The 20,515-nt window shown below is 49.4% G+C and overlaps 1 protein-coding gene across 1 annotated transcript in view; it reads right to left on the minus strand.

Annotated features, from left to right (window-relative positions):
- Positions 1-9,774: 9,774 nt before the first annotated feature.
- Positions 9,775-20,515, minus strand: part of LOC116937931 (cadherin-2-like) — a 52,068-nt gene continuing 41,327 nt past the window's right edge. Inside the window, exon 14 of the mRNA XM_076060289.1 lies at positions 9,775-12,048. Within this exon, the coding sequence (XP_075916404.1) occupies positions 11,785-12,048 (264 nt within the window). The 3' untranslated portion in view covers positions 9,775-11,784. The remainder of the gene's footprint in view (positions 12,049-20,515) is intronic.

The following is a 20,515-nucleotide window of genomic DNA, read 5'->3' on the forward strand; positions in this document are numbered from 1 at the left end:
GCATTGTTGCTACATTGGCATTGTTGCTGCATTGGCATTGTTGTTACATTGGCATTGTTGCTACATTGGCATTGTTGTTACATTGGCATTGTTGCTGCATTCACATTGTTTGATACATTGGCATTGTTGTTACATTGGCATTGTTGTTGCATTGGCATTGTTGTTACATTGGCATTGTTGCTACATTGGCATTGTTGCTGCATTGGCATTGTTGCTACATTGGCATTGCTGCTACATTGGCATTGTTGCTACATTGGCATTGTTGCTACATTGGCATTGTTGCTACATTGTTGTTACATTGGCATTGTTTGATACATTGGCATTGTTGTTACATTGGCATTGTTGCTGCATTGGCATTGTTTGATACATTGGCATTGTTGTTACATTGGCATTGTTGCTGCATTGGCATTGTTGTTACATTGGCATTGTTGCTGCATTGGCATTGTTGTTACATTGGCATTGTTGCTGCATTGGCATTGTTGTTACATTGGCATTGTTGCTACATTGGCATTGTTGCTACATTGGCATTGTTGCTACATTGTTGGCTACATTGTTGCTACATTGGCATTGTTGTTACATTGGCATTGTTGCTGCATTGGCATTGTTGTTACATTGGCATTGTTGCTGCATTGGCATTGTTGATACATTGGCATTGTTGCTACATTGGCATTGTTGCTGCATTGGCATTGTTGCTACATTGGTATTGTTGCTACATTGTTGGCTACATTGGCATTGTTGCTACATTGGCATTGTTGTTACATTGGCGTTGTTGCTGCATTGGCATTGTTGTTACATTGGCATTGTTGCTACATTGGCATTGTTGCTGCATTGGCATTGTTGCTACATTGGCATTGTTGCTGCATTGGCATTGTTGTTACATTGGCATTGTTACTGCATTGGCATTGTTGTTACATTGGCATTGTTGTTACATTGGCATTGTTGCTACATTGGCATTGTTGCTACATTGGCATTGTTGCTACATTGTTGGCTACATTGGCATTGTTGCTACATTGGCATTGTTGCTGCATTGGCATTGTTGTTACATTGGCATTGTTGCTGCATTAGCATTGTTGTTACATTGGCATTGTTGCTACATTGGCATTGTTGCTACATTGGCATTGTTGCTACATTGTTGGCTACATTGGCATTGTTGCTACATTGGCATTGTTGTTACATTGGCATTGTTGCTGCATTGGCATTGTTGTTACATTGGCATTGTTGCTGCATTGGCATTGTTGATACATTGGCATTGTTGCTACATTGGCATTGTTGCTGCATTGGCATTGTTGCTACATTGGCATTGTTGCTACATTGTTGGCTACATTGGCATTGTTGCTACATTGGCATTGTTGTTACATTGGCGTTGTTGCTGCATTGGCATTGTTGTTACATTGGCATTGTTGCTACATTGGCATTGTTGCTGCATTGGCATTGTTGCTACATTGGCATTGTTGCTACATTGTTGTTACATTGGCATTGTTTGATACATTGGCATTGTTGTTACATTGGCATTGTTGCTGCATTGGCATTGTTTGATACATTGGCATTGTTGTTACATTGGCATTGTTGCTGCATTGGCATTGTTGTTACATTGGCATTGTTGCTGCATTGGCATTGTTGTTACATTGGCATTGTTGCTGCATTGGCATTGTTGTTACATTGGCATTGTTGCTGCATTAGCATTGTTGTTACATTGGCATTGTTGCTACATTGGCATTGTTGCTGCATTGGCATTGTTGCTACATTGGCATTGTTGCTACATTGTTGTTACATTGGCATTGTTTGATACATTGGCATTGTTGTTACATTGGCATTGTTGCTGCATTGGCATTGTTTGATACATTGGCATTGTTGTTACATTGGCATTGTTGCTGCATTGGCATTGTTGTTACATTGGCATTGTTGCTGCATTGGCATTGTTGTTACATTGGCATTGTTGCTGCATTGGCATTGTTGTTACATTGGCATTGTTGCTACATTGGCATTGTTGCTACATTGGCATTGTTGCTACATTGTTGGCTACATTGTTGCTACATTGGCATTGTTGTTACATTGGCATTGTTGCTGCATTGGCATTGTTGTTACATTGGCATTGTTGCTGCATTGACATTGTTGATACATTGGCATTGTTGCTACATTGGCATTGTTGCTGCATTGGCATTGTTGCTACATTGGTATTGTTGCTACATTGTTGGCTACATTGGCATTGTTGCTACATTGGCATTGTTGTTACATTGGCGTTGTTGCTGCATTGGCATTGTTGTTACATTGGCATTGTTGCTACATTGGCATTGTTGCTGCATTGGCATTGTTGCTACATTGGCATTGTTGCTGCATTGGCATTGTTGTTACATTGGCATTGTTACTGCATTGGCATTGTTGTTACATTGGCATTGTTGTTACATTGGCATTGTTGCTACATTGGCATTGTTGCTACATTGGCATTGTTGCTACATTGTTGGCTACATTGGCATTGTTGCTACATTGGCATTGTTGCTGCATTGGCATTGTTGTTACATTGGCATTGTTGCTGCATTAGCATTGTTGTTACATTGGCATTGTTGCTACATTGGCATTGTTGCTACATTGGCATTGTTGCTACATTGTTGGCTACATTGGCATTGTTGCTACATTGGCATTGTTGTTACATTGGCATTGTTGCTGCATTGGCATTGTTGTTACATTGGCATTGTTGCTGCATTGGCATTGTTGATACATTGGCATTGTTGCTACATTGGCATTGTTGCTGCATTGGCATTGTTGCTACATTGGCATTGTTGCTACATTGTTGGCTACATTGGCATTGTTGCTACATTGGCATTGTTGTTACATTGGCATTGTTGCTGCATTGGCATTGTTGTTACATTGGCATTGTTGCTACATTGGCATTGTTGCTGCATTGGCATTGTTGTTACATTGGCATTGTTACTGCATTGGCATTGTTGTTACATTGGCATTGTTGCTACATTGGCATTGTTGCTACATTGGCATTGTTGCTACATTGTTGGCTACATTGTTGCTACATTGGCATTGTTGTTACATTGGCATTGTTGCTGCATTGGCATTGTTGTTACATTGGCATTGTTGCTGCATTGGCATTGTTGATACATTGGCATTGTTGCTACATTGGCATTGTTGCTGCATTGGCATTGTTGCTACATTGGTATTGTTGCTACATTGTTGGCTACATTGGCATTGTTGCTACATTGGCATTGTTGTTACATTGGCGTTGTTGCTGCATTGGCATTGTTGTTACATTGGCATTGTTGTTACATTGGCATTGTTGCTACATTGGCATTGTTGCTACATTGGCATTGTTGCTACATTGTTGGCTACATTGGCATTGTTGCTACATTGGCATTGTTGCTGCATTGGCATTGTTGTTACATTGGCATTGTTGCTGCATTAGCATTGTTGTTACATTGGCATTGTTGCTACATTGGCATTGTTGCTACATTGGCATTGTTGCTACATTGTTGGCTACATTGGCATTGTTGCTACATTGGCATTGTTGCTGCATTGGCATTGTTGTTACATTGGCATTGTTGCTGCATTAGCATTGTTGTTACATTGGCATTGTTGCTACATTGGCATTGTTGCTACATTGGCATTGTTGCTACATTGTTGGCTACATTGGCATTGTTGCTACATTGGCATTGTTGTTACATTGGCATTGTTGCTGCATTGGCATTGTTGTTACATTGGCATTGTTGCTGCATTGGCATTGTTGATACATTGGCATTGTTGCTACATTGGCATTGTTGCTGCATTGGCATTGTTGCTACATTGGCATTGTTGCTACATTGTTGGCTACATTGGCATTGTTGCTACATTGGCATTGTTGTTACATTGGCGTTGTTGCTGCATTGGCATTGTTGTTACATTGGCATTGTTGCTACATTGGCATTGTTGCTGCATTGGCATTGTTGCTACATTGGCATTGTTGCTACATTGTTGTTACATTGGCATTGTTTGATACATTGGCATTGTTGTTACATTGGCATTGTTGCTGCATTGGCATTGTTTGATACATTGGCATTGTTGTTACATTGGCATTGTTGCTGCATTGGCATTGTTGTTACATTGGCATTGTTGCTGCATTGGCATTGTTGTTACATTGGCATTGTTGCTGCATTGGCATTGTTGTTACATTGGCATTGTTGCTGCATTAGCATTGTTGTTACATTGGCATTGTTGCTACATTGGCATTGTTGCTGCATTGGCATTGTTGCTACATTGGCATTGTTGCTACATTGTTGTTACATTGGCATTGTTTGATACATTGGCATTGTTGTTACATTGGCATTGTTGCTGCATTGGCATTGTTTGATACATTGGCATTGTTGTTACATTGGCATTGTTGCTGCATTGGCATTGTTGTTACATTGGCATTGTTGCTGCATTGGCATTGTTGTTACATTGGCATTGTTGCTGCATTGGCATTGTTGTTACATTGGCATTGTTGCTACATTGGCATTGTTGCTACATTGGCATTGTTGCTACATTGTTGGCTACATTGTTGCTACATTGGCATTGTTGTTACATTGGCATTGTTGCTGCATTGGCATTGTTGTTACATTGGCATTGTTGCTGCATTGACATTGTTGATACATTGGCATTGTTGCTACATTGGCATTGTTGCTGCATTGGCATTGTTGCTACATTGGTATTGTTGCTACATTGTTGGCTACATTGGCATTGTTGCTACATTGGCATTGTTGTTACATTGGCGTTGTTGCTGCATTGGCATTGTTGTTACATTGGCATTGTTGCTACATTGGCATTGTTGCTGCATTGGCATTGTTGCTACATTGGCATTGTTGCTGCATTGGCATTGTTGTTACATTGGCATTGTTACTGCATTGGCATTGTTGTTACATTGGCATTGTTGTTACATTGGCATTGTTGCTACATTGGCATTGTTGCTACATTGGCATTGTTGCTACATTGTTGGCTACATTGGCATTGTTGCTACATTGGCATTGTTGCTGCATTGGCATTGTTGTTACATTGGCATTGTTGCTGCATTAGCATTGTTGTTACATTGGCATTGTTGCTACATTGGCATTGTTGCTACATTGGCATTGTTGCTACATTGTTGGCTACATTGGCATTGTTGCTACATTGGCATTGTTGTTACATTGGCATTGTTGCTGCATTGGCATTGTTGTTACATTGGCATTGTTGCTGCATTGGCATTGTTGATACATTGGCATTGTTGCTACATTGGCATTGTTGCTGCATTGGCATTGTTGCTACATTGGCATTGTTGCTACATTGTTGGCTACATTGGCATTGTTGCTACATTGGCATTGTTGTACATTGGCGTTGTTGCTGCATTGGCATTGTTGTTACATTGGCATTGTTGCTACATTGGCATTGTTGCTGCATTGGCATTGTTGCTACATTGGCATTGTTGCTGCATTGGCATTGTTGTTACATTGGCATTGTTACTGCATTGGCATTGTTGTTACATTGGCATTGTTGTTACATTGGCATTGTTGCTACATTGGCATTGTTGCTACATTGGCATTGTTGCTACATTGTTGGCTACATTGGCATTGTTGCTACATTGGCATTGTTGCTGCATTGGCATTGTTGTTACATTGGCATTGTTGCTGCATTAGCATTGTTGTTACATTGGCATTGTTGCTACATTGGCATTGTTGCTGCATTGGCATTGTTGCTACATTGGCATTGTTGCTACATTGTTAGCTACATTGGCATTGTTGCTACATTGTTGCTACATTGGCATTGTTGCTACATTGGCATTGTTGCTACATCGTTGCTACATTGTTGCTACATTGGCACTCGTGCACCGCCCGTGCTTCTGGTGTGCTACACTTGGGCTATGCCCCCCATCCCCAAACCTTCACAAACACTTTGCCTTTAGAGGCTGACCCCTTTGCCTGATGATGACCGCTTTGTGTCGCAATCGAAACGTCGTGGTTTAATTTATATTTAACCTTTATTTTTATTTTCTTTACCTACGTGACTTTACCGAAAGAGCCAGAGTGTGTGGATCCTTTGCAGTCACGACAACTTCCAATCTAGAATGAGTGCGCTTCGCTTGCAATCCGGCTTGATCTCCCTGGGCGCTGCGGTTTCAACAATGCCCACGACGTAACGCACTTTTGTCTCTCGCTCCAAAAGATCATTGTTGCTCTCCAGCAACGTTTCACGCGGCAAGCCGCTTCGTAGAGCTGCCGTCTGTGGCCAGTTCGCCGCTCTAAAAGAAGCTCATCGTTCAATGGGCCTTACCTGCTGAGATAAAAAAAAATTGGTTTTCATTTATTTTTATTTTATTGATTTTTTTACCTACGTGACTTTACCGAAAAAAACAAAGAGTAAGATCAAAATGGTTTAGTTTTTTTTGTTTATATTTTTTTATTCATTTTTTTAACCTTTCCTATACTTTGCACTCCTATTGTGGTGTTCTTGTATTGTTTGCTGTTGTGACGTCTGACATGGCCTTCTTACCGGTGGAGAAATGTTAACGGCCTCACCTGGCATACAGGAGGTCGTGGATTCCATGCCGACTCTGACGCCTGCTGTATATTTGGAGCTTGCGTGTTCTCCACGTGGTCGCGTGGATTTTTCTCCAGGTCCTCCGATTGTTCCCTACACATTTAAAAACGTGGCTTTTTAGAGTATTTGGCTGCTATACATTTCCACGTGATAAGCCACTTGGTTGAGCTATCATTTGTGGCCAGGTCACTTCTGAACGAGAGCTATACAGCTCAGTGGGCCTTATCTGGGAAAATAAAAAAAATAGTTAATAGTACCGGACATCTGTGAAAAACAGCTTCATAGCTCATCGGATTCCTCCAATATAAATACATCTTCTCATTCTGGATAAATGGGTGCGCCATTTAATCGATCGGCTGGTTGTGTGTGGTGGGGTCAAGTTGCGGTTACTCCCACCATCTTCCAAGACGTCGTGGACAGCGCCGCTCACCCTCTGTAGAACTCCTTCCAAGACGTCGTGGACAGTGGTCACCCTCTGTAGAACTCCTTCCAAGACGTTGTTGACAGCGGTCACCCTCTGTAGAACTCCTTCCAAGACGTTGTTGACAGCGGTCACCCTCTGTAGAACTCCTTCCAAGACGTCGTGGACAGCGCTCACCCTCTGTAGAACTCCTTCCACGACGTCGTGGACAGTGGTCACTCTCTGTAGAACTCCTTCCAAGACGTCATGGACAGCGCCGCTCACCCTCTGTAGAACTCCTTCCAAGACGTCGTGGACAGCGGTCACCCTCTGTAGAACTCCTTCTGCCTGCAGTGTGGCATGAGTCAGCAATTGCAGCTCTGCGCCGTCACTTCTATTGTCCACTTATCTCATTGCATTGCTTCTAGGCGGTCGCTCTCATTCCCAGTCCGCGTATAGCAGCGTCAATGCCAGTCACCCGATTGGTCACCCACCCATTCAAGCCAACAATTTTGACTGATCTTTAAATGGGCCCACCCTTGTCAGATCACAGACACTAAGCAGGGTTTAGCCGGTGCAATACTTGCATGGGAGACTGCCGGGGACTACCAGGCTTGGCCTACGAGGTGGTCAGGAGATGGCAGCGTAGCCATGGATTCTTGAATCTATCAGTGTGGAGCTTTTGAGTGCTCCCCCCCCCCCCCCCCACCTTTTATGTAAATGCTGTTTAATGTTTACAATAATATTGTGTTCATGTCACATGTTTGGTGCCCTCGTTTTCACGCTTCTACATTCTTGTTTTTGTGGCATGGAGACTCCCATCAGCCGTAATCATTCCACTTTCCGGACGGAGGCCTCCCCGCGCAATCGCCACATCTCTCGCGATCCTGCAGATCTATAATGATCCAGACTTAGTGCCTGTGCACGCGGGGCTCAATTCATCGCTCCATCTCCTCGGTTGGCGCCGCCTCGGTCGAGTATCTTCCGTTGGATGCCACTCCGGTCCGTTTTTTCCTTGACCATCGTCCCCATCGTCCCTCTCCTGCCCAAGGTGGCTTCTCTCGACAGTTTGAACGACGTCACGAAACACCCGTGTGTATTATCTGACCCTCGTGTTGTCCGTGCAGTACGTGTGTTGAACTTCTTTGGCACCACCGTGCGTAGCCACGAACCCTGTGTACATTATCTGACCCTCGTGTTGTCTGTACATACGTACGTACGTGCGTGTGTGTGTACGTGTTGAACTTCTTTGGCACCACCGTGCGTAGCCACGAACCCTGTGTGCATTATCTGTCCCTCGTGTTGTACGTGCGTGCGTGTGTACGTGTTGAACTACTTTCGCACCACCGTGCGTAGCCACGAACCCTGTGTACATTATCTGTCCCTCGTGTTGTCTGTGCGTGTGTGTGTACGTGCGTGCGTACGTGCGTGCTTGTGTATGTGCGTAGCCAACCGTGCTAATCGAAGGTGCGGGCGGATGGACGACGAAAACGTTGTTCCTTTCACCATCTCTCAGTGTAATCCCAAGGGAGCATCTCGCCGTACTTCTTTGTGAGCGCCTCTGCGTTTGCATCCCGCATCTTTGTGACTGTTGACGATGCCGGTATTGTTGTGGCGTCTTCGATGTGTTCATTTGTGACAGGCGAGCGAGATCTCAAGAAAAGCTGCGTCGACAAGAAAGGTCAAACGAGGGAGGATGATCTCTGCGTTACCTCCCAGCAAGCGTCCTGCAATAGAGTGGGGCAACATCTTTGACTGGTTTGAGGATCCAGATGTCTACGCTTTTGAACCTGAGGATTAATAAATAATAAGTGTTTTTTTGAGCGACGTTGTTTTAACGTTGTTTTAACGTTGTTTTGACGTTGTTTTAACGTTGTTTTAACGTTGTTTTAACGCTATGTTTTGCGTTCAATGTTCTTGGTGAAATGGTGGCCAGGGTGGAGACTTTTAGCCACCGCGGTTAAAATATTTTGGGTGTTCAGTTTTAAGTAAGTGTTTTTGTTTTGATTTAAAGCTTTCGTGACTGCAGGGATTCATATTCTTGGTTCTTTCGGTAAAGTCACCACGTAGAAGGGAAACAATAAAATAATAAAAATATAAAACAATAAAATTATCACGGCGTTTTGACCGCAACACAAGCAATCATCGTCAGGTGTGAAAACCACAGCAAGAAAATTTGAAAAAAGTGGCGTTTTTTTACGTTAGCACCACAGAGAGCGATTTGGCAGTTTGTTTGGATGGACTCGTCTGAATAACTGCCAAATCGCTCTCCGTTGTGCGGAAACATGACTGATGACTCATCCATCTGAACAACCGCCAAATCGCTCTCCGTGGTGCTGACGTTAAGGAAAAACCGCCACTTTTTTCAAATTTTCTTGCTGTGGGTTTCACACCTGACAATGATTGCTTTGTGTTGCAGTCGAAACGTCGTGAGAATTTTATTGTTTTATATTTTTATTATTTTATTGTTTCCCTTCTACATGGTGGTGACTTTACCGAAAGAACCAAGAATAATAAAAGTGTCTTTCACCAATTTTCAGAGAGGAGGGGGGGACACTTTCGCCGATAAGTTTGAGTTGGGCGGCCACACATTTGAAACCACAGCTGGGGTTGACAGCATCATGATGATGATGATGGGGGGGGTGTTTTCACATTTGTGTATTGTCGGGGGTGGGGCGCACGTCAGAGGGCTGCGCTAAAGGCCCATCAGTGGCCGCTAGTGGCCTGCGGGCCTTGCAATGAAGAGCGAACTCTGTGTAGGTCGACGTTTGAAGGCTACGCCAGTCAAGTGGTGAAACAACAAGCTGGGTCATTCGGAATAGGCAACACATGGTTCACGTCAGTAGCAATGAACTGGCCATAAACTGTTTAATAAACACGCTTGACAGAACAGGAGCAGTATTACATCACTGGCGGGTGTGGACTTTCGTGGTATTATATACGTTGCGATTGTAAAGTAAATGTTAATTTTGTTCTGTTCGTTGCTGTAATATCGGTTCATCGAGTGCCGTCTCGTAAGGGCGACGTCAAGTGTACGCTCGAAATTAAAGCGCTTAAAATCTGCGAGTAATTCCGTGCCCTTTTTTTGCTTGTTCGACGTAAGGAAATACATTGGGAAAGGTCGCGAGTTCGTGAAACCCCGTCGCGAGTGTCAACTCGGCCCTTCGCAACTTTCGGCGTTGTTGACATCACCGGTTTCGATGAGGTCGGAGCTGCACGTGGCTGAGCTCCGGAAAATCGATCCCTTAGGTCGCCTTCAGCCTCGAGTGAAGGACCGGGGGGGGCGGTGCGTGAACAAACATTTTAAATTTCGATTTAAAGCTTTCGTGACTGCAAGGATTCATCTTCTTTGGTTCATTCGGTAAAGTCACGGAGAATGAGCGCCCTCCAGACAGTCTCGTCCCTTCACCCGATGAAGGCCACTTGTGTTGTGGCCGAAACGTCGTGAGAATATTATTGTGTTATTTTATTTTATCAATTTATTATTTTATTCTCATTCTACGTGACTTTACCGAAAGCAAAGAAGATGAAACATTTTAAACTCGACGCGACGACCTGACCCCCCCCTTCTTAAACGGGCGCGAAAAAAAAAGCGGCGTTTAGAGTCGAGGTGACGTTCGCGAACATCGTGGTACAAGGGGCGCGCGCTGTGACCGCGATACTGAGAAACGTTTATTTTTTTTATTTTACCGGGTACACATGTATATAACAAAAATAGAGAAGTGATAACTCAACGCGTGGAACACTTACAGCAGCAGCTAAATGCTCACGAAAAATAAACATGCCGTAGAGACGTTGTTTCTAAATGCGGAGCGGGGGAAAACACCGGAGCACATGAGAAAACTCGCACTGCCATGGGGAGACGCGCAAACTCCAAATATACAGGAGCAGCAGCAGGAGGCCGTGTCAGGGTCTGGAGTGAACCCACAACCTCCTGCGTACCAGGAGGTCGTGGGTTCATCTCCTAGCCACCGTGACTAGCAGTCTCTGCCTACCCCGCAAGGGTGAGAGCACGGTGGTACGGCATTACGGTACGGGATTGCTCTGCTGCTTGTGCGGTACATCATGTGGACCGTACGATGTGTTGTTGTTCCGTGACGAGTGTCACGGTGGTGTCATTCCTCACCAGCGCAAGTGATCAATCAAGCTAAGGTTCTTAATTTATAATAATTAAACTACGCCCTTGATAATCAAACGACGCTCTTGTCCTCAAGGGCGGATTAAAAACAGAACTGAAACATCAACATCAGCAGCAGGACGTGAGGTGGGTGTGGTGGTAGTGGTGGGTGTGGTGATAGTGGTGGTAGTGGTGGGTGTGGTGGTAGTGGTGGTAGTGGTGATAGTGGTGGTAGTGGTGGTAGTAGTGGTAATAGTGATGGTAGTGGTAGTAGTGGTAGTAGTAGTGGTAGTAGTTGTGATAGTGGTAGTAGTGGTGGTAGTGGTGGGTGTGGTGGTAATAGTGGTAGTAGTGGTGGTAGTGGTAGTAGTGGTTGTAGTGGTGGGTGTGGTGGTAGTGGTGGGTGTGGTGGTAGTGGTGGGTGTGGTGGTAGTGGTAGGTGTGGTGGTAGTGGTGGTAGTGGTGATAGTGATGGTAGTAGTAGTGGTAGTAGTGGTGGTAGTGGTAGTAGTGGTGGTAGTAGTAGTGGTGAGTGTAGTTGTAGTGGTAGTAGTGGTGGTAGTAGTAGTGGTGAGTGTAATAGTAGTGGTAGTGGTAGTAGTGGTGATAGTGGTAGTAGTGGTGATAGTGGTGGTAGTGGTAGTAGTAGTGGTGAGTGTAGTTGTAGTGGTAGTAGTGGTAGTTGCAGTGGTAGTAGTGAGTGTAGTAGTAGTGGTGATAGTGGTAGTAGTGGATGTTCTCAGTCTGAGTCGCCAGCGTACAAGTCCGCCAGCTTGTGGAAGTCCGACAGATTGTGGAAGAAGTTCGGCCCCCACGTGTCCAGGACCCCGTGGCTGTGGTCGGCGTCCCACGGTGAGGAGCCGCTCAGTGAGGAGCTCAGTGAGGAGCTCAGTGAGCTCAGTGAGCTCAGTGAGCCGGCCTCGGAGCCGGAGCCCTCGTACGCGAAGACGGCCAGCGAGTCGTACGGAGGTGACATCTCATCGGCATCGGCCGCACGCAAACTCTGCAGGTGCAGCGGTGGTGGTTCAAGTAAGTGGTGTGTGATGGTGGTGATGGTGGTGATGTTCAAGTGAGTGGTGTGTGATGGTGATGGTGTTCAAGTGAGTGGTGTGTGATGGTGGTGATGGTGGTGATGTTCAAGTGAGTGGTGTGTGATGGTGATGGTGTTCAAGTGAGTGGTGTGTGATGGTGGTGATGGTGGTGATGTTCAAGTGAGTGGTGTGTGATGGTGTTCAAGTGAGTGTTGTGATGGTGGTGATGGTGATGGTTCAAGTGAGTGGTGTGTGATGGTGGTTCAAGTGAATGGTGTGTGATGGTGGTGATGGTGTTCAAGTGAGTGGTGTGTGATGGTGGTGATGGTGGTGATGATGTTCAAGTGAGTGGTGTGTGACGGTGGTGATGGTGTTCAAGTGAGTGGTGTGTGATGGTGGTGATGGTGTTCAAGTGAGTGGTGTGTGATGGTGATGATGTTCAAGTGAGTGTTGTGATGGTGATGTTCCAAGTGAGTGGTGTGATGATGGTGATGGTGTTCAACCCCCTACCTCCTCGCGGTGCCGGACGGGCAACTCTGTCGTGGACAGTGCTGTGGGGGGAGGGCTAATTCCGATTGGTTCATCCCCTCATGGCGTCTGTGACCACCACAGGGGCTAAACGGGGGCTCTGGATGGGTAGAGGGGCTGGTAACCCCTCCACCTTCAAAAAATTACCGCGAAACTACGACTTAAACTTAAATATGTGTAGAGGTGTTAACTACGCGCTGTTGCGTAACCTGCATTTCCACCAGGGCAGTGCAGCATTACCCCTGGGTACAACGGTTGGGGTCAGTCGAGGTGAAACGGATCGTAGCCAGGGTTTAGTACGAACCAATCAGACGGTTCTACGTGGGAATGTATGATTGGTTCTACCTGGCCACGAAGGAGTATAAGACGGGTGACCCAACGGACCTCAGGGAGTTCTCTCCCTGCACGAAGACAGAAGACTAGGCTGAAGCCTAGCTAGGACCCTGGACCAGCCTCCCAGCCCTTCTAAGGGCTAAGGCTCGGCATACCCAGTGGTCAGGACCCACCGGGCCAGCGGTGGGTCAGATAGCCTCCCCTAGGTCCTAGCCGGAGGACTAGGATAGCGGTAGACGTGTGAGTCCCGCCAAGTCTGGAGGTTGTACCTCCTTAGGTATCAAGGAGGTTAGCGGTAGACGTGTGAGTCCCGCCAAGTCCGGAGGCTGTACCTCCTTAGGTATCAAGGAGGTTAGCAGTAGACGTGTGAGTCCCGCCAAGTCCGGAGGCTGTACCTCCCTAGGGTATCGGGTGAGGGGACCGAATATCCCTCTGTGTGTGTTAAGCATTGTATAAGGAAATAATACAATAAACAGAGTGTGCCTCCTTAAGAAGTCTGCTCGTCCTTACAACACTACAACTGGTGTCAGGAGTGGTTGGAAATGGAAACCAGAAGTTCAGCCCACGCGCGGAGCCAGAACGAAGATAACGCTGTCTCACCTGCAAGCACCGCCAGCTCCACTGAAAATGCTGCCGCGTTGACGGCCGCCCAGCCACCGGTTGAGCAGCCGGTCGCTCCCCCTGCCATGGGGGACGGACTCAGGGCAGCACACGGCCGTCTCGCTCAACTCCTACATGCCGCGGCCTCCATTCTCGAGGAGATCAACTTGGAGGTCGCGGGCAGGCCGAGTCAACCGCCGGCAGACGTTCCCGCTATCGGCCGGGGCGGACATTTTGATTTTCCCGCCGGAGAACCACGTGATCCCGCCGGAAGCGGAAGCCAGGGGCATCCTGGGAACGCGGGGGGCCAATGAAAACCCGCAACGTCATCAGCACGCGACGCTGCGAATTCAAGTTCCTCAGCGGACGCCGCGTCATCACTGTACCGACACGGTACAGTAGACTCTATCGGCCGGGAAATCGCCGATCTCCGGCTCGAGACGGTGCAAGCTGAGGGGGAGATGACGTCCGCCCTCCAACAACACCTGCCCATCTTCCAGGAATTCACATCTGAAGGGGGCGACTGGGCGGTGTTCCAGCGTCGCTTCCTGAGCCACCAAGAGATGGTGGGCTGGTCGGACGCACAGGCGCTCCGAGCGCTACCGGCCACTCTGGACGACGACGCTCTCGCCTCGCTCCTCACCATCCCCAGGCACAAAAGGGCGACTCTTCAATCGGCCCTCCGACGGATGTCCGACGTCTACGGGCCTCCATCCGACGTCCACAGCCGATTTTACGACAGGCGACGCCGCCCTAAAGAGTCTCCGTTGGCATTCCGGACCGCTCTACTGGCGATGGCAAGAGCGGGTTACCCTCGCATGGACGACGAGGCCATCGACGCCATCATTCTCCAGAAGATGCTGGAGCTGGCGCGCGAGCTGCGCATCGTCATCCAAGCGGTGGATGACGACAGTATGTGCTCGCTACGAGCCGCTCGGTGCATCCACGCACATCTGCTGCTCCACACGGAATCGACCATCGCCGCCTCGGCTTCGACGTCGGAGCCTGCCAGCAGGGACGCCGAGTTCTCCCCCGACCGGGCCTTCATGGCGACCAGGTCAACGGGCCGTGCGATCGTCCGACCACGCTGGTCGTCGCAACGACCAGCAGCGGGGACGGCCTTCTCCACGCGGCGACGTGACGTGCTTCAACTGTGGCCGACGAGGCCACATCTTCTCTGACTGCCGTGCGCCTCGACAACGCCACTCCGCATCCCGGGGCCAGAACTACAGGACGTCCACGGCATCGCGGCAAAACCAGGCAAGTCGCGACGCCTCTCACGCTCGGCCCTCATTCACACCATACACACCGCAACGCACAATAAAAAGGGCTCGCGATTCGGCGTGTGATGGGGGGTATTCTGGTGTTTGTTCGCGGCCACTCGGACCTGGGCAGTGGTCTGAGTTGGCCCATAGGGTAGTCGCGGCGACGGCAGGTTGGTCCGTGGTTGTCGGATCAATCGAGGGTGTGGAATTTCACGTGTTAGTCGATACTGGTGCATCAGCTATGATCATTTCGGATTTGATTTACAATATACTGCCCGTACGATGCCGCCCCTTGAAACGGGTTTCTATCCCGTGTTTCGCCGCTAATGGCAGTTCGCTGGGCATTATTGGGCAAATTCGGGCGCAAATTTCGATTGGAGACATTAAATTGGCAGGGCCTATTTTGGTCTCTTCTTCCCTTGCCGTGTTTGTTAGGCACTGATTTTCTCGCGAAAATGCCTATTAAGATTCTTGTAGATCAAGGCTGCATCGAACTCCCGTCGGGTCGGCGGATGGCGTTCTTGTCCACACCCTCACATCCGCGCATGGCTAGTGCCTCGGTGCAGGCGTTTGTTGCGAGCACAGTCCGCATTCCGCCAGGGACACAAATGCTCGTGCCCTTGCAACTTAAAAAAACGCTAGCCCCGGAGGCCTCGGCACATGGCATTTTGCTGGGGCCTTCAAACGCAGCTGCTAAGGGGTTAGATTTGGTGGCTGCACAGACCCTCGTAGCAGCCGACAGGGAGCCGTTCTTGCAGGTTTTGAATGTCGGATTGTCCACAACCGTCATTCCGCAAGGAACTGTGCTCGCTCACGCGACCCCGGTGCCATTGGGGACCGGAGTCGTGGGACACGTGCATGACACGCCGCAGGTCCCACCTCCTTCCGAATCGGATGAGAGATGGTTGGACGCGCTTTGCACAGACACGGGTAATCTGTCTCATTCGCAGCAAATTAAATTGCGCGCTCTTCTGCGAGAATGCCCGATGTCTTCAATAAATCTAAATTTGATATTGGCTGTACCAAGCTGCTGCGTCACCACATTGATACTGGTGATGCTGCCCCGATTCGACAAAACCCGTTTCGGCTTAGCCCGGCGGAGAAACAGCATGTTAAATCGGCTGTGGATGACATGCTGGAGGCCGATATAATTTCTCCCTCCACTAGTCCCTGGGGTGCTCCAATAGTGCTGGTCAAAAAGCATGATGGCAGTCTCCGTTTTTGCGTTGATTTTCGGCGCCTAAATAAAATCTCGGTAGCGGACGCCTACCCTCTCCCTCGTATGGACGAGTCATTGGATGCCTTGGCAGGGGCGCACTATTTCTCCACCTTGGACCTTCTGTCGGGGTTTTGGCAACTCCCCCTCGACGAAGCGTCAAAACCTAAGACTGCTTTTCGGACACCACAGGGGCTTTTCGAGTTTAATAGATTGCCCATGGGTCTCGTCTCGGCCCCAGGACGTTCCAGAGGCTCATGGAGCTGGTCCTCGCTGGGCTCCAGTGGGACTCATGTCTCATTTATCTTGACGTCATCGTCTTTAGCCGCACGTTCGGCGAACACATCGAACGGTTGCGTGCTGTCTTCTTGAAAATGCGGGCCGCTAACTTGAAATCCAAGCCGCAGAAGTGTCATCTTCTGCGTGAGTCTGTGCGCTACCTGGGCCACATAGTTAGCCGCTTGGGCATCTCTACCGACCCTGAAAAAACCAAATGTGTTCGACATTGGCCGACCCCTACATCTGCGGGCAATGTTCATAGTTTTATTGGTTTTGCGTCGTACTACCGCCGGTTTGTTGCTGGCTTCGCGACGATTGCCAAGCCGCTCCACGCCCTTACGTCAAAAGGGGTGGCGTTTCATTGGGGGGACGCAGAACAGGCCGCGTTCGACTCCTTGCGGAACGCGCTCGTGGCGGCACCGTCCCTTGCGTACCCCGATTTTTCCGTGCCATTCGTGTTGGACACCGACACTAGCAATACGGGGATTGGGGGTGTTCTGTCCCAAAAAGTTGATGGCATTGAAAGGGTTGTTGCCTATGGTAGCAGAGTCTTGTCTCTTGCTGAACAAAGATACTGTGTGACCAGACGTGAGCTGCTGGCCATTGTTTTTTTGATTCAACAATACAGGCCGTACCTGTATGGTCAGCATTTTACCGTGCGATTTGATCATTCGGCTTTACAGTACGCTCTGCGGGTTGACCAACCGTCCGGGCTGCTTTCTCGGTGGCTCGATGTCCTTCAGGAGTACGATTTCAATGTCACTTACCGTAGGGGTGCACAACACACAAATGCCGATGCGTTGTCTCGCCTCCCGCTGGCTCAAAAATGTGCATGTTTTTTGGGCTCGGCCGTTGTAAGCCGCCACTGCCTGCGCAGGTCACGCCTCTCACAACGGTGTCAGCCACGCTTCCCGCCGCCTCAGCGCCGATATCGGATCATGCAGATCCAATGGCCAGTGACGATTTGCTGGGGCTAACTTTGGCCGAATGGAGTCGGCACCAGAGCGATGACATGTCGTTACTGAGGTTGCGTCGCCACGCGAATAATGCGGCTCCAAGACAGGGCAAATTTAATTCATTCGTCATGAAGCACGGCTTGTTGATGCATTGGGATGCTGATTCGTGTCAACATAAAATCGTCGTGCCGTCCGCCTTGCGATGCAAAGCCGTATGGGCGGCGCATGAGCGTTTATTGCATCTGGGTGTTCATAAGACCATTGGGTTGTTGCGGTTGCAACTTTTCTGGCCGAGCATGCTGCGCGACATCACTGACATTTTGCTGGGATGCACCCATTGCGCGCAACGTAAACCGCCGGCTAAACCGGCATGTCCACCCCTGCAACCCATTTCGGTCTCTCGTATAAATGAGTTGGTGGCTCTCGATATTTTGGGCCCTTTTCCTACTACGCCACGGGGTAATAAGTACCTTCTGGTTGGGGTAGAGTATTTTACGCGGTGGCCTATGGCCTGGGCCCTCCCCAACCAGTCGGCGGCGGCCGTTGTGGACGCCTTTGTTCAGGGCTACGTCCTGGACAAGGGCGCATCAGAACGGTTGCTGACCGATCAGGGAAGAAATTTTTCGGGAGCCTTGCTGAATGATGTGTGCCGCCTGTTGGACACTAAGAAAGTGCGCACTTCGCCCTACCATCCCCAGACCGACGGCATGGTGGAGCGCCTTCATAGAACTCTCACCGCTATGTTATGCCATCAGGTCGATGAATCCCACCTCGATTGGGACTTGCAGGTTCCGGGGGTCCTCGCCGCATACCGTATGGCACCTCACGCGGCGACGGGATTTTCCCCGTTCTTTCTAATGTATGGCAGGGATGCCTTTCCTCCCGCCGACGTTCGGCTGGAAATCGAACAGCCACCGCAAAAGTCAAAGCTCGTTGACCACTTGCGATTCAGCCTCCGTAAGTTGGCCGAGGCACGGGAGGCCGCCATTGAAAATTCTGCTTCCCGCCAATGGGCGAATTTGCGACTGCGTGACCCTCGGACGTACACGCATCCGTGGGCACCGGGAGACAGGGCATGGCTCCACTGCCCCCAGGTGCCGGTGTCCACGTCGGCCAAACTCCTCAGACCATGGCGAGGCCCGGTTGAGGTAGTGGAAGTCCTGCGTCCCCAATGTGTTAAAATTCGCTGGGGACGGCGTCGCTGGTGCGTTCACCCCTCTCGGTTGAAACCCTTCGTCACGCCACGCGTCCCTCCACAACACACACGACACGGGGGCCGAGTGTGCGACGCGTTCGACGAGGCAGATGTTGCCCCATTGGTGCCTAATCCACAGCGCAGGCGTGTCATTCCTCCTGCATATGACGCGGGAGTGACGGCTCCAGGCAGGCCACGTTCAACCTCAATGGACCGTGGAGCAGCAGGTGTCCGTGTGGAGATGCCTAAAGGCCCACCGGATGCTCTTGCTCATCCTCCTCCTTCCCTTGTGCCGCCGACAAAGCCTGCCATCCCCTACGATGGTCCCGCGAAACACACGCGCGCGAAATCTCGCCGGTTGTTATCATGTTCTTTGGCATGTCTAGTGCCTTGCACATACGTTATGTTGTTAAGGGGGGTATTTATAGGGGTTTTATTGTTCTTGTTCTTGTTGTTCGTGAGGCACACTCACAATTCTTCTACCATTGGTAATTTCGGAGTTTCCCATTGTTGCAGCCAGGACGGCTGGAGCTTCCGAAGGAGGGGGTGATGTAGAGGTGTTAACTACGCGCTGTTGCGTAACCTGCATTGCCACCAGGGCAGTGCAGCATTACCCCTGGGTACAACGGTTGGGGTCAGTCAAGGTGAAACGGATCGTAGCCAGGGTTTAGTACGAACCAATCAGACGGTTCCACGTGGGAATGTATGATTGGTTCTACCTGGCCACGAAGGAGTATAAGACGGGTGACCCAACGGACCTCGGGGAGTTCTTTCCCTGCACGAAGACTGGGCTGAAGCCTAGCTAGGACCCTGGACCAGCCTCCCAGCCCTTCTAAGGGCTAAGGCTCGGCATACCCAGTGGTCAGGACCCACCGGGCCAGCGGTGGGTCAGATAGCCTCCCCTAGGTCCTAGCCGGAGGACTAGGATAGCGGTAGACGTGTGAGTCCCGCCAAGTCCGGAGGTTGTACCTCCTTAGGTATCAAGGAGGTTAGCGGTAGACGTGTGAGTCCCGCCAAGTCCGGAGGCTGTACCTCCTTAGGTATCAAGGAGGTTAGCGGTAGATGTGTGAGTCCCGCCAAGTCCGGAGGCTGTACCTCCCTAGGGTATCGGGTGAGGGGACCGAATATCCCTCTGTATGTGTTAAGCATTGTATAAGGAAATAATACAATAAACAGAGTGTGCTCCTAAAGAAGTCTGCTCATCCTTACAACACTACATATGTAACAAATAAGCTTGTGCCGGAGGCCCCGGGGGGACAGGCGTCTATGACGTTTCCTGGCCAAACCCCAATTGGCGGAGCCAGGAGATTGAATCTCAACCCTCGGGGCTCCTCCAGAAACAACGAAAAGCCACTACGGATGGCCACGTGGAATATTTGAATGCTCACTGCGGAGGAGAGGCTACCACTCCTCTGTCGGGAGCTGGACCGGTACCGCCTGGATCTCTGTGGCATTTAGGAGGTCCGGTGTACCGGTTCTGGCTCCTGCCACCATGAGGGGTGGACAGTTCTCTACTCGGGGCAGGAGACTGCCAAACAGGGTGTGGCTCTTATTTTGAACAAAAAAATGAAGGGGGCGTGGGAGCGTGGCGGTGAGGTGTGGGAAGCTGTAAACCCCAGGCTACTTTGGGCTCGCCTTCCCATCAATCGGAGGCGAGGATTGGTGGTCGTAGTTACTTATGCCCCCACTGAAGACGAACATCCGTGGAGGGATGCAGGCAAAGCCGATGAGTCAGATGCCTTCTATGGCCTCCTGTCACAGGTGCTGGCCAAAGTGGCCCCTCGGGATAGAGTCATCTTGTTGGGTGACTTCAATGCCCGAGTTGGTCATGATGGTGTCACCTGGCCTGGAGTGATTGGAGGGCATGGGCCGGATCAGCTTAATAACAACGGTAGGAGGCTGCTAGATTTTTGTGCAGCCCATGGACTTGTAATTACCAACACGCTGTTCCAGCATCGGCGCATCCACACAACATCATGGATGCATGCCGGGTCCAAGCAAGAACATCTGCTGGACTACATAGTGCCGGACCAGCGGATGCGAGCCCATGTCCTTGACACCAGGACC

The sequence above is a fragment of the Petromyzon marinus genome, unplaced genomic scaffold (assembly GCF_048934315.1).
Source record: "Petromyzon marinus isolate PM22_M1 ecotype Great Lakes invasive population unplaced genomic scaffold, UKy_Petmar_22M1.pri1.0 PM_G_Scaffold_17, whole genome shotgun sequence".
Lineage (NCBI taxonomy): Eukaryota > Metazoa > Chordata > Hyperoartia > Petromyzontiformes > Petromyzontidae > Petromyzon > Petromyzon marinus.